Source organism: Microdochium trichocladiopsis (genome assembly GCF_020744255.1).
Source record: "Microdochium trichocladiopsis strain MPI-CAGE-CH-0230 chromosome Unknown B0I36scaffold_3, whole genome shotgun sequence".
Lineage (NCBI taxonomy): Eukaryota > Fungi > Ascomycota > Sordariomycetes > Xylariales > Microdochiaceae > Microdochium > Microdochium trichocladiopsis.
In genome coordinates, this window is record NW_025763546.1 from 4028245 (window position 1) to 4041346 (window position 13102).

Here is a 13102-nt window from a genome sequence, read left to right on the forward strand (position 1 = left end):
CGAATGAGATTCACGATCAAGCACAAAACATCTTTCTGCTTTCGAGTCTTCCAAAGGAAGCCCGTTTTGGGTATCAAGATTACAACTACTGGATCTAGGCTGACTGGTGAAGCGTAAAGTACATCCAGGAATGAAGGAGGGATAGCCAGTATGCGAGATTGTCCTTGGTGTGAGATATGAATCGATTTTCAATTGCTCTTCTTCACAGTGAGCTCCATGATAACCTTCGTGTTTCTGGTATCTGAGTGTCAAGCGACCGGGCAGGGCTCTGAAAGCCGGCCGGAATGAAGTCCGAGAGCTAAGCCTTTCTAAGCATGTTCAGACCAATGAACGGCAGAGCTTGCTATTGCGCCATCACTTACTGCCCCTCACCAGCGGCGCCAAATCTACTCCGGGAAACGTGACTCAGATCCTGTTCGTCCACGCCGAATCGGCCTTGCGCATCCAATGATGCCCTCTCTATAGATCGTGGCAAACCCCATCGCAGCTTTTGGTTTTCTCACCAAGGACCCTGAAATGAGCAACCTCAGATATACTCTCCAGCGTTGTCTAGCACTCTAAACAACATCGACGAGTTCCCGTCAGCTATCGCCGCGCAAGAAACTTATCTCTACCCTTGGGAAACTATACGCAAGCACTTTTTACAGCTTCAACTACAGCAAGTTCCACAAGCACACAACCAATCCAATACAATCATGACTCCCGATGCCCAGCCTCGATCACACGGGGTCTACTCTCCAACCCAAATCACCGCTTTCCTCAACCACATCGGCCTCCCGCAGCGCCTCCACAACAACGGCCGCGCGCCTCCCCCTCTGGCCCTCCTGACCGCACTGCACACACACATGATCTCCACAATCCCCTACGAGAACCTCGCCATCCACTACTCGCCCACGCACCAGGTCTCCCTCGACCCGCAGGTGCTCTTCGACAAGGCCGTGACCAGGGGCAGGGGCAGGGGAGGGTACTGCATGGAGAACGCGCTGCTGTATTATCACGTGCTGTGTGCGCTGGGGTTCGACGTGTATACTGTCGGCGCGCGGACGAGGGTGAGAGATAGCGGGGGCGTGCCGGGAGGGGACTTTCCTGGCTGGTAAGTTCTTTTTCCTCTCGTAATTCTCTCTTTTGTTCCCCTTAGCCTGTGTGATTTAGACTGAGATTTGTCCCTGTTCTTGTCTCTCCTACATTCTCTTTTGTCTATCTATGTCTCTCTCTATCTCTTCATGGTCAACTATCATACCTAGATCTAGAGGACTAGCAGGATACTTCGGATTTCTGGCGAAACCACTACAATCGACGGGATCTGCGCAGACTCTTTCATTTCTCATCACTCTTTGGCATCCCTCAATCCTCCATCCTGTTAAAATGATGCCCTTACCTTTGTACATCTGACCTGACTTTACCCGCCGCCAACGTCCTGGGTTGCAAGGGTACACATAGTCAACATCGTCACCCTCCCGGCGACTGCCTCCTCCCTAAACGGCAAACCCCAGCGTTACCACGTAGACATAGCCTTCGGCGGCGACGGTGCACTTAGCCCCATGCCTCTGCCCCTCGACTCCAGCGGCGGCACGATTCTGCAGAACCTGGGCATGCAGCAGATCCGCCTGGTGCGGGAGTACATCCCCACGCAGACGTATCGGCCCGTCACTACCATCGTCAATAGCCACGGGCAGGGAGAAGAAGTGGACGACGACCGGCACAAGCTCTGGATCTACCAGTACCGCAACAACCCCCAAGCAGAGTGGAACTCGTACTACGCGTTCACCGAGACCGAGTTCATGCCCCTGGACTGGGAGGTGGTCAACTACTGGACGTCGACGAGCGATCGTAGCCACCAGACGCACCGGCCGTTGTGTATCCTGTTTCTGCGGAGGGCTAATAATCATGGCCGAGAGGGCGGCGGAGTCGCTTGTCCTCCTGGGGCTGCAGCTGGGACGGCTGATGATTCTCATACCCAGATGAAGAGGGCTGCCGAGGGAGCGGCAGATGGGACTAGCGAAGAGACCGAGGACAAAGGTGACTTCCACATCTACGGCAAACGCATGCTCGTTGGCAATGTGGTCAAGGAAAACCTGGGTGGCAAGACGCAAGTCTTGGCCGTCTGCGAGACCGAGGAGCAGCGCATCAGGGCGCTCAAGGAGTACTTTGGCATCACGCTGACAAACGAGGAAATCTCTGGCATTCGAGGCTTCAGAAGCGAGCTCAAGCCGGACGCGGCAGTCCTGCGGGCTTGATTTGTAGATCTGAAATTATTACCACGTCTTGTGCCTATTGTTTGTTGGACCATCAGCTTTCAATGCATGGTAACCCCGAAGGTGAGATTCTGCTTCGGGTAAGTCCTCATTCTCCCGACTATGAAGTGTATGGTGTTGCGATTGAATCAAGCCCATAAGGTGCAAGCGGTGCTCTTGGTCGGTCCTCAATGGCATCTGCCTGCGTCATCCTCAATCAGGATCGCCTGCCCGAGTTGTAAACAGTGCACAATCACATCTATCTACAGCGAAGCTTTGACACATGTTGTTTGTCGCCGGTACCGGCAGCAGAGCTGCATGGCCGGCAAGACCCGCGCACAAATCTTTGGAATCAACTCGGGATGAGCGGACAAGGGCCCCGCTCCGGAACATACGCCGGCCATACCGCAACAGGCAGCTTGGGCTTCTCCAGGTGATTGGAGATACGATGTGGCACGGTGGATTATGAGAGAGCAAACCTACATGTAATCAAAGCCTCAATCCCTGAATGCACATAGGGCACAGAGGCTGTGGCTTGCATGTGCCAAGACCTATGCCAAGAAAAGAAGGTAAAGAAGCATTTGGGACCAGTGCTCACACTACGGCGGAGAGCGATGTGCATTTGATGCAGGCGCTGCTTCGCGTTGACAAGGTGTGCAAAAGGGCGATGTCGCTTGGGGAGGATTTGCAGACGGGCTGCTGCAGGTCGTGCTTGTAGAGCGGCCAGTGAGGTGTCGCAACTGGGTTCGCTCCACGACACCTGCATGGTGGCACCAGCCCGTATCCGGTAGGCGTGGCAGTGGAACAATGCGACTGATTGGCTGGGGCAGATTGCCCGACTTTTCCGAAACATGTGATCGACAGCCATTGCTTCTGCCTTGCATCCCAAGCATTCAGACTGGAGCCGCGGCATCGCATCCTGACAATGGATGCGATCGTACGAACTGATCCCAACCCTGCGTGTGAGGAGTGGAATGTTCGCTGCCAGCCTGTGAAAGTGGACCATGGAGCTGAAAAAAAGTCCAAATATAGGGTACCTAGGGAGGCAGTCGGGCCTACCCCTGCCTGACCCAAGGGGTCGGGTCGTCAAAGATAAGCATGTTTTTGTTTGGATCTCGTGTTGTAGCTCCCGTGGGCCTCGCCGGTAGCTCCGGTAGGTAGTAGGGATGGGGTTGGCGGCTGGAAAGAGATCGGTCTCGCGTGAGTCCAGGCCATTGCGTTCAGCGCCACTGGGTGCGGCTCTGCATGGCGCCCAGTGCTCGTAGAGGTGACCCTTGGCTGATTTGTGATAAATGTCGCCTCGATGGCGCCAAGTGATGGCATTGTGGGTTTCGCCAGGGATGAGCCCAGTGACAGCCAGGCAGGGATGAGCAGCCTGCCTGTCGAAGGTCGAGCTCGAGTGGCCCAGGTAAACGAGGCGGCGCTGCTTCTGCTGGCAGGTGTTGTGCATGGCAGGCACTGTCGCTGGTGGCGAGAGTTGTGCCTCGCATGAAGTGGCTGCAGAGGCCAGCATTATCGTGCCTGCACTGATAAGAGCTGGCTCCAGACGATGCCCGTGAGGCGAGCGTTGGACACACACGCAGGCACGGGGATGTGGGCGACGGTGCGGATTTGGCCGCAGCGAGGGTGTCGTCGAGTCCGCAGGACGCGTTGCGATTGGCGGACGCGGAGCATGGTCGGGCACCTCAACAAGGGGGGCCAGATGCAATTTCAAGATTAGCGAGCGGGTTGATTGAGATGGCGGTCGGGAGCACAACTCTGTCTTGCAGAACGGTGTCTGGTCTTGTGTAATTGCCTTTGCCGTGTGCCACGTGGTTTTGGCGGTTGCTGATTCAAGTGTTTGCAGTCCGCGGTTGGCAGGCGAGCAGGGAGCAATGACTCGAGGGCTGCTCCTGCCTTCCTAATTCCCAAGGTGTGCAGCAGTCACAGCCCTGGGTGACTGACTGGGTACCTTAGGCACGCACGTCGGTACGTACCTACCTGACACACACCTAGATAGGCCGTGCCGTGCACTGCAGCAGATGCACCACGAGAACAGACTCGACCAGACAGACAGACTGCCTGCGTCTCCATCCCACGATTGCACAACTGACTGCGTCGACGCCAGCTCGACACGGCCAGGGGCGACATCGGCCCAGCACGGCGGAATCTCACTAAGCTCTCACTAATGCCCGTTGGAGCCACTCCGCGGCGCCGGCCCTCGCGGCACAGCATGCCCAGCTCGTCATCTCCCCGACCTGGCCTGGCCTGACCTGACCTGACCTAACCTGGCGCTCCACACTCCGCTCTTCTTTATTCCGGCCCGGCTCTCCAGCAGGTCCTTGTTGCGATGGGACTCTTGTTCTCGACGGATCGTTCACTGCCGCCTCGACATTCACTGGGACAAATGTTGCCCCGTGGGCACCGGCTGCACTGCATGGTCCACGACTCAGGCAACACCTTGCTAGGCACAAAACATTCGGCGACCTACACAATCCGCGTGTCGTGCCAGCTCGCAAGCCACAAAATCAACCTTTGCCAGGTCCAGTTCATATAGAGTTCCAGAAGTTCGTTCCGGTTAGCGGCGTCTGAGACCTTGCTCTAACCTGGACGAGGCAACAACACCCTTCGGCACGACACCACAGACACCATCGCCAAACCATCCTTCGCCACAACTGATCACGACGGCACACCAGCAACCGCGACACCAGCAGCAGCAACTACACTCAGAGCCAGGTCACCCGTCCGTCATCACGCACCTCCCGTGTCTGCTCTCTCCACAGCCAGGCTGTCTTTGCAGGTGTTGCGTCACTGTTCGCTTCGCATCGGCGCGACCCCCACGATGGCATGTAACGCTGCAGCATGCGGTGGCGGCTGCGCCCCCACGGCCGGCAACATCCCGTGCTCTGCCAACGGCCACCCTGACGGCGCCGCCGCAGACATTGAAGACTACAAGGCTGAGATTGTCCGCCTCAACTCTCGTGTCAGAGAGCTCCAGTCGCTCCTTGGCCCGGCTCCCAACCTCGCCAGCGGCACCCCAAGCACCTCGTCTGTCACTGCCGACGACGACACCCGCCCGGCATCGGCACACAGCTCCGCGCCCACGACGCCCCCTCGCCGCCTTCGTTCTTCGTACTGGTTCGACCGCAAGGAAGACCCGGCCCTCACTGCGCTCTACACAGAGCGCTACCTCAACTATGGCCTCACTTCGCGCGAGCTCAAGCCTTCCGGCGGCCCAAAAATTGGCATTGCCCAGTCAGGCTCCGACCTTGCTCCATGCAACCGCCACGGCATAGAGCTTGCGAAGCGCATCCGGGCCGGCATCATCGCAGCGGGCGGCGTGCCTTTCGAGTTCCCCATGCATCCCATTCAGGAGACGGCCCGGCGACCCACAGCCGCCCTTGACCGCAATCTGGCCGCGCTCTCATTGACAGAAGTCCTTCACGGATATCCGCTTGACGGTGTAGTGATGATCACGGGCTGCGACAAGACCACTCCAGCCTGTCTCATGGCTGCAGCGACGGTTAACCTTCCTGCCATCTGTTTCAATGTGGGCCCGATGCTGAACGGATGGAGCAACGGCAAGCGGATCGGATCTGGAACGGTCATCTGGGAGGCGCGCGAGCGATACACGGCTGGCGAGATAGATTCGGACCAGGTGCTGGAAATGATCGCTTCAGGAACACCGAGTCCTGGTCACTGCAACACCATGGGCACCGCCTTGACAATGAACATCATTGCCGAGACACTCGGCATGGCGCTGCCGGGATCGGCGGTGGTGCCTGCCGTCCACCGTGAGCGGTCTCAGTTGGCCTTTGATACTGGGCTGCAGATTGTCGACATGGTTCACCGCAACGTGTTACCGCTGGATATCATGACGCGCAAGGCTTTCGAGAACGCCATCGTGGCAACAACACTAGTTGGCGGAAGCAGCAATGCCGTGGTCCACCTGAAAGCCATCGCTGAGCACGCACACGTTCCCCTCGAGATGGAAGACTGGTACAAGTTTGGGTACGCACTACCGCTACTGGTCAACATGCAGCCAGCTGGAGAGATGCTCAGCGAGGACTTTCACCGTGCTGGAGGTGTTCCCGCTGTGCTCGCTGAGGCGATTGAGGCTGGGAAGCTGCCTCACCCAGACGCATTGACAGTCAACGGCAAGACGATCCGTGACAATGTCCAGGGCAAGATCACATGGGACCGCCAAACCATCAAGCCTTTCCAGCAGCCATTAAAGGTGAATGCCGGGTTTCTGCCACTGTCCGGAACATTGTTCGATTCTGCCATTATGAAAACATCAGTCATCTCGCCGGAGTTCCGGGACACGTTCTTGGCAAATCCGGCAAGCCCCAACGCCTTTGAAGGGCCCGTCGTGGTGTTTGACGGCCCAGAAGACTACCACGAGCGACTGGAGACGGCACCAATCACTCCGCACACAATCATGGTTATGCGTGGCGTCGGCCCGCTGGGGTATCCAGGATCAGCCGAAGTTGTCAACATGCACCCGCCCAGCGCGCTGCTCAAGCAGGGTATCAAGTCACTACCTTGTATCGGTGATGGTCGCCAATCTGGCACGTCGGGTTCGCCCTCAATCTTGCATGTCACGCCCGAGGCAGCTACTGAGGGCAGCAAGCTCGCCCTGCTGCGTGATGGAGACGTTCTTCGAGTCGACCTCAATACCAGACGCGTCGATCTCCTCGTCTCTGAGAGGGAACTCGCCGTGCGCCGGAAAGACTTGACCCGGAAGCGTGGACGGTGCATTCCACAGACACAGACAGGATGGCAAGACATTCACCGTCGCGAGGTATCCGACCTCAGTGAGGGCATGGTCTTTAAGAGAGCCAAGGCCTTCCACAACGTCGCACAGGGAGACATCCCCAGAGACAACCACTGATCTGGACTACTCATGGTCTGGCCTTTGCCAACATGCATGATAGCTTATCGCCCGTTCGAGATCTTCCCAACGACGACAACGATGTGTACAATGAAATAATGCTTTAGAAACGTCACACTTTGGTGACGGACCAATGATAGACTGATAGACTGAGGACTTGGGATCTTGGCATTTTTGCGATGTTTTTTCAGGCGAGGCGTTTTATCCAGGTTTTAGCAAGCGGCTCTCGACCACAGGTGTGGTGGACAGCTACAACAGCAGCCACCCCCAGGAGTCTTCGATGGCGATAGCATAGCTGTAATCTCAATCTGTCCATTTTCACTGCATCGACAGTTCACGCGTGGGGTTGTCGTGAAGGGATTGCGGTCAACTGACAATAAGTAGTCTGGTTTCCCAAGTGCTCGACTTACTCGAGTGTAGCGGCGGCGCACTTGCCATGGCTACTCCATCACTCGACCTCTGGCAGACATCTTTGACATCTATGTGTGTGTTCTGCCTCCTTCTCAAAACAACACCACCCTGCATTCCCGTGATTTGATCTCATCTGATCTGAAAAGCCTGTTACCTACCCAACACCTCGCAATCACTCTTGCACCCTCACACTATTAGTCACACACACCACGCGCGTATGGCGTAGGCGTGGGCGTGGGCGCGGGCGTGGCTACGGGGCGGTGGTGCTGCTGCTGGGCAGTAGCTGTCCCATTTAGCAGCGGACGAAGATGCTGCTGCTTTTGATAAGAAACATTTTTATTCTACAAATGTCTGAATCTCATAAGGCCTCCCCGGGGTTTCAGGGGGAGGGCAGGTTTATAAAACGAGAGAGAGAAAAGGGGTTTGATATGTAGGCGAGGGCGCACAAAAGAAAATCCGACTACTTGGAAACAGCCGCTTTTCATATTCACCATTGCAAACCGCTGATGCGATTGTGGCAGAAGAAGAAAGAAAAAGGAATCGACGAGGGGAAACAAAGAGAAGAAACAGCAGGACAAAGCGACCGGGAAGACAGACGGTAGTCGAAGAAATGAAAACAAAGAAAGAAACACGCCAAAAAAAAAGGCCCTGGAGGATAAGGATCGCCGGGCTGCATGCATACATCACAGTTGTGTGCGTGCATGCAGGGCGCTCTTGTCCGTTTTCGTGTGTCTCGCGAGTGAGAGAATGGGCAACGGTCATTTTCACGCACCTCTCCAGGAGAGGTAGGTGGAAGCGACATTTCAGATAGTCCATGTCATGAGAGAAATGCTTTGGAAGACCACAAAGGGAGCCTCCTCCCTCAGGCGGCTGGTGGCCGGATGGCGAACAGGATGGGAACGATGCGTGCAGTTACCTCGTCTGCTTGCCATACACCACACCACACACACGTATTTAGTTCCTCCCTCGTGAAGCTGGGACAGAAGGGGACCCAGATGCTGCGTCGTGATGAACAAAGAGTCAGATGTTTTTCAAAACGCCTGCTTGGATAATTCTTCAGGATGTTTGTTGATGTCAAGGGAACGCACGCTCTCTGCTCTTGTCCCCGCCTGCCTGCCCACTGTACCTCCACGATGAGTGCCGCGGGCATTTTTGTTTTATTTGTCCGATGCCACTCCAATGCCTGCAGATGCCTGCAATTGCCTGCGACGTCTTTCGATGTCACTGCAGATCGCCGACAGATTGCAACATGCCGATTCGTCCGCGGACCTTTCTTCCATCTTGGCCGCAGACCGGTCAGTGTCAGAAAAAGAAAACGCCTCCCGTTCGGGAATTTTGTGGCGCGACGGCAAGAGCCGGGCATGCCTTGGGGTGGTGTGCAGTACGGACGACCAGCCGCCTATTGCAAGAGCTCGTCTCTGCTTGCCTCAGCAACACCCGTCCTCTCCACACCATCACCAGACTGACAAAGAAAAAGTCACCGCCTCGGCCCCCCCCTGACACCGACAGCCAGCACCAGGGCAAGCCAGCGACCGTGGGGCCCTTCAACGAGTCAAGAGACCACAAAGGGGTTCAGGAGCAAAGAGGGTACGACCGCTTTCAGCGTCGCAGCACGGGCACTGGCGGGTGGCGATGGTTACATTGACCGCGCGTATCTGCCAGGTCCTGCTCTTTGGGCAACAGTGGATTACCGGATTGAGCAAGCGTGTTCCTAGTTTAAGAAACGCGACTGCCATGGCGAGACCCCTGTGTGCTTTTTTGTCGTGGACCGTGTCGTGTCCACAGGGCGAAACATCAGTCGATGCCGACAAAAAATCCACTTGAGCGAACCTTCGGTGCTACCTAGACAGAAGGGCGCCGCCGCCGCCTTGGTCAAGCTGCCTGCATCGTCCTTCTTCATGGAGGAATGCCGACATATGATCAGTGTGTCCAACAGAAGCCCGGGAGCAAGGAGATAGGGGATAAGATAGCACCGTACCCAGCTGGCCCTGGACTCGATGTCATTCATGTGCGGGGTGGCGGATGATGTGCACCCCGAAGAGGCGGAAACACCCGCCCGCCAAAGTGTGCAGCCCATGCATATATGCCTGGCAGTGTGTCAAGGGACCTGTGCCGAGCAGCAAATGCGGACGGCGGGTAGCTAGGCAGGAACAGCACAGGCGAGGGAGCCGGCATGCTGGAACTCGCTCTGAGACAGAAATAAGCATTTCTTGTTGGTGCGAAGGCAATATGTCAGCTCAGCCATGTGCAACGCTGTGGCTTGACAGGAGAGACGAGGGGTCGTGAGCGCGTGGGGGGGCTGCGACAGCCTTGTCCACCATCGCGGAAAATGGCCCACTGCCAGCCAGAGCTTACTGGCTGCGGTATGGGGCTGGCCTCGGGACGATGGATCCTGACCAGACCAGACGACAGATCACTGCTGCCCTCATTGGCCGCCTTTGGCGTCAACTTGCACAATCAGAGGGCGAACGATACCCGCTTTTGAGCGTTTGTATGCACAACGAGCGGCCTGGCCTGGGGTGGGCAGGAGGTCGAACTCGGTATGCACATCGCCAGGATACGGGGGCGGTTGGCTTGGCCTGCCCAAGTATGCTGTCTGGAGGCGGGCGGGAAGCAAGAGGATGGAGGTGGCTGTCCTGACGATCCGTGGCTTGCGTCTGCCACTGTGGCTCACTGCGCAGTCAAGGCCTCGCGGGTCCGAGTACCAGTCCCGGGTCGCCTCGGTTGTCGTGGTCGTGGTCGTATTCTGTGGTTGCTGTATTAATTAGTCAAATTGCAATTTGTCGCTGGCCTGGCTATAGTACAGCAACTAAGACACACTGATCAGGTCGTTGCTCGCTCGCATGAGCCCACGCCAGGGATCTGGGGCGAGGGATGATCAGCAGAGTTTCGCGTAGCATGAGAACAACGGATGTCGTACCGAGAAGCAGCACATGCATGGCTGGCTGGTAATTACTAGGAGAGTGACGTACCGCCTTTCGGCACGCCCAGCGGGCTGGCTGGCTGGATGAATGAATGCCTCAATATGTCGTGGGGTAGAAGCCAATGCGTGCGGGGAGTGAGCCACACACCAGCATTGTGCTGTGCCGCGCGGTGGATTGTGTGTGGCCAGAGGAGCAGCCAGGCGGCGTGGGTGCTACTATGGTAGAATATCGCTCTGAGACAGAGGCACGCAAGGTAAAGTAATCAGCATCCAGCTCAGCGTCTCGTGGGGCTTGGCAACGCAGTCGGTCGAGCGTCGCGGGCTGCTTTGTCCCAATCTCACATGCCGGAAATGAAGCTGCGGGTCTAGCAGACGGCCGTCGTTGCTTTTGTGGAGGGGGCCAGGATAGGACGGAGTCCGCCTTGGCCCCGGCTGGCGGTGCTGGCAGAGCGTGCGTGCGTGCTGGCGGTGCTCGCTCGAACAAACGAAGCCGCAAGTCGGGCCTGTTGCTGCTTCCAGACGTGGATGTCAGGGGCAACATGGTTTCCAGGGCTGCCTGACCCGACCGGCTGGGAGGGTTGGCTGGGTGTGTCTGTCGACAGGTCAGCTCCCGCCTGCCAGGCAGGGGCGAGGCTCCAAGAGGGTTGACGATAGTAGGATAGGCCCGCTGTCCGTCCTGGAGAGAGGAGGGCTCGCTTGCTTCAGAGATCGGGGGGAAGGGAGGAGGGGGGGCCGCTCCCCAACTTGGCCGCCTCAGGCGTCTAGTCTGGGCCTACCCTGCAGGTTGCAGGGTCTGTCGCCCTCCACTTCACCAAGCTCGGGAGGGTAGGCCCTCGCGAACCTTCTGTGGGTGGGCTCCCCCGCCCCGAATGGTCGTCACCCACGCACCTGCTCAACGCCTGTCTGTGCCCACCCAACCTTGAAAGGCCCGGCCCTGACCATCGAGGATGGAGCACCCATCTATCAGCGACGCCCAGTGATATCACGATGCCGGGGGGTGGCTCGACGGGTGCGGCACTGTCACCATCGACGGTTCGCGACGCCATGATGATCATCCGCGGCATGCTTCGCAGCGCCATCACCACGCACCGCCTCGCCCACAGCACAGCTGCACCTCCGTGATCCGGGCCCGGGGTCGCTGCCCCGGCCCCCGAGAGACCGTCATGGGGGCGGCCGTCCAGCCCTTCCTCCCTTCCCCGCCACCTACCTGCACTGCTCACGACGGAGATGACTTCGATGGCAGGCCCTCAAAGACTTGAAGCCAGCAAGACGGGCGGGCGACCTGATCCATGCGCCAGGCCACTCCGGCGCACACCGAGAGCACACAAATGCCATCGCCGTGGGCTGTCGAACTGACCGACTGGACTGGAGTGTGGGCAGCATGGGGTACCACCACAGAGGCTCCCAGCACATATCGCACGAGACCCATGTCGAGCCAAGTCTTGCTGCAGGCCGGGCTGCTATCCGGTCCCCGGGTCGCATTTCAGCCAGGCTCCGCCAGCAGCCTATCAGTGGCCACAGTCGCCTGTCGCATCCTGCCCATCCTGCCTGCTGGAGGATTCAATGTGGGCAGCAGGGCCGCCCCAGTGCGCCCAGATGCCAACCCTGCATGCCCGTCCTGCGCCAGCCTGTCCCGAGGCAAGCCAGCAGCGCCAGGAGCTCCGCCGGCTTGGAATTGTGGGCGCCGGCCGCCGTTGGGGACATCTCCAGCACGGGGCCACAGCGAAGGGCAGGCCCGCCCAGCGACCAGGGCCCTCAGGCGTTGCCATTCCCAACTCGGCACTCGACGACATGACAGTTCCCACTTGGCTCTCGCCAGCCCCTGCAGCTTCCTACTCAAATCTTGAGAGGTGAGCTGCCACCCCTGTCGCGCTTCTGCCGCCCCTGTCTGTGTACTAAATCAGACTAAGGTCGGCTCTGGGGCTAGGCCGGTCGTCACCTTTCTTGACTGCCACCATGCGCTCTCCTGTGCCGGCGCCCCGGTGCTCTGGTGCTCAGTGCTAGCCCGTTCTTCTGTGCTACGACCATCTGTTCTGCCCTCTCGCGTCTCCGCAGTTCGCTGTCGCCGCACTGCTGCTACCATCAACGACATCATAGCGACAAATACTACCTTTCGCCAACCTATCACAAAAAGAACTTGCTGCCGGCCAAACGACGACTTCTCCCCCGAGCTTTCGTTTCGCGTCCGTGAGTGGACCTCCCAGTAAGCGAGTGGATCGACATCAATACGACTGAGGCGCGTCTGCGAGCCATCAATACTACACCTACAAGCAATACAGATCGGCATTGCTTCGCCAGTTGGAGCATCCTGTCGGTGACCTGTCGCTCACATCGATCCACGTAGCCGAATTGATCAGAAAGCTCTGCCGTCGTTCAATCCTCGGCCACATCTCGTGCGATCGTACGCTCGTGTCTTTACCAAGTGTGCCAACGGATCCCGCGCCACGGCCTCCTCTGTTACGGCCTCGCCTACCTCAAGACGCGGACGAGTGAGACTGGGGGCCCTTCTTGGACTGACCGCATCATCTGCGACGACACGACTATTCCGACGCCATCGACAACTGTGGCTTCCCAAGCGTCTTGGCCGCCCTTGGGGTGTAGCTCGATTCAGCTCGATACGCTGACATTATATCACAATGTTTGCCACCGGCCCTAGCAGTG

The 13102-nt window shown here is 57.9% G+C and overlaps 5 protein-coding genes across 5 annotated transcripts; 3 read left to right on the forward strand and 2 right to left on the reverse strand.

Annotated features, from left to right (window-relative positions):
* Positions 1-424: 424 nt before the first annotated feature.
* On the forward strand, positions 425-2324 carry B0I36DRAFT_319224 (uncharacterized protein). Its single transcript, XM_046153378.1, has 2 exons — positions 425-1093; positions 1430-2324. Exons 1-2 carry the CDS (start codon positions 696-698, stop codon positions 2235-2237), a joined length of 1206 nt encoding a protein of 401 aa, XP_046015952.1. The 5' UTR covers positions 425-695; the 3' UTR covers positions 2238-2324.
* A 2240-nt stretch (positions 2325-4564) lies between these two features.
* Positions 4565-7505, forward strand: B0I36DRAFT_319226 (dihydroxy-acid dehydratase). The gene has a single exon (XM_046153379.1). The coding sequence runs from the start codon at positions 5056-5058 to the stop codon at positions 7105-7107; it is 2052 nt and encodes a 683-aa protein (XP_046015953.1). The 5' UTR covers positions 4565-5055; the 3' UTR covers positions 7108-7505.
* A 298-nt stretch (positions 7506-7803) lies between these two features.
* On the reverse strand, positions 7804-8298 carry B0I36DRAFT_97413 (uncharacterized protein). Its single transcript, XM_046163674.1, has one exon. It carries the CDS (start codon positions 8196-8198, stop codon positions 7860-7862), a length of 339 nt encoding a protein of 112 aa, XP_046015954.1. The 5' UTR covers positions 8199-8298; the 3' UTR covers positions 7804-7859.
* Positions 8290-9055, reverse strand: B0I36DRAFT_97417 (uncharacterized protein). The gene has a single exon (XM_046163675.1). It carries the CDS (start codon positions 8879-8881, stop codon positions 8381-8383), a length of 501 nt encoding a protein of 166 aa, XP_046015955.1. The 5' UTR covers positions 8882-9055; the 3' UTR covers positions 8290-8380.
* Positions 9056-9730: 675 nt separating this feature from the next.
* Positions 9731-10296, forward strand: B0I36DRAFT_319230 (uncharacterized protein). Its single transcript, XM_046153380.1, has one exon. The coding sequence runs from the start codon at positions 9904-9906 to the stop codon at positions 10156-10158; it is 255 nt and encodes an 84-aa protein (XP_046015956.1). The 5' UTR covers positions 9731-9903; the 3' UTR covers positions 10159-10296.
* Positions 10297-13102: the final 2806 nt, after the last annotated feature.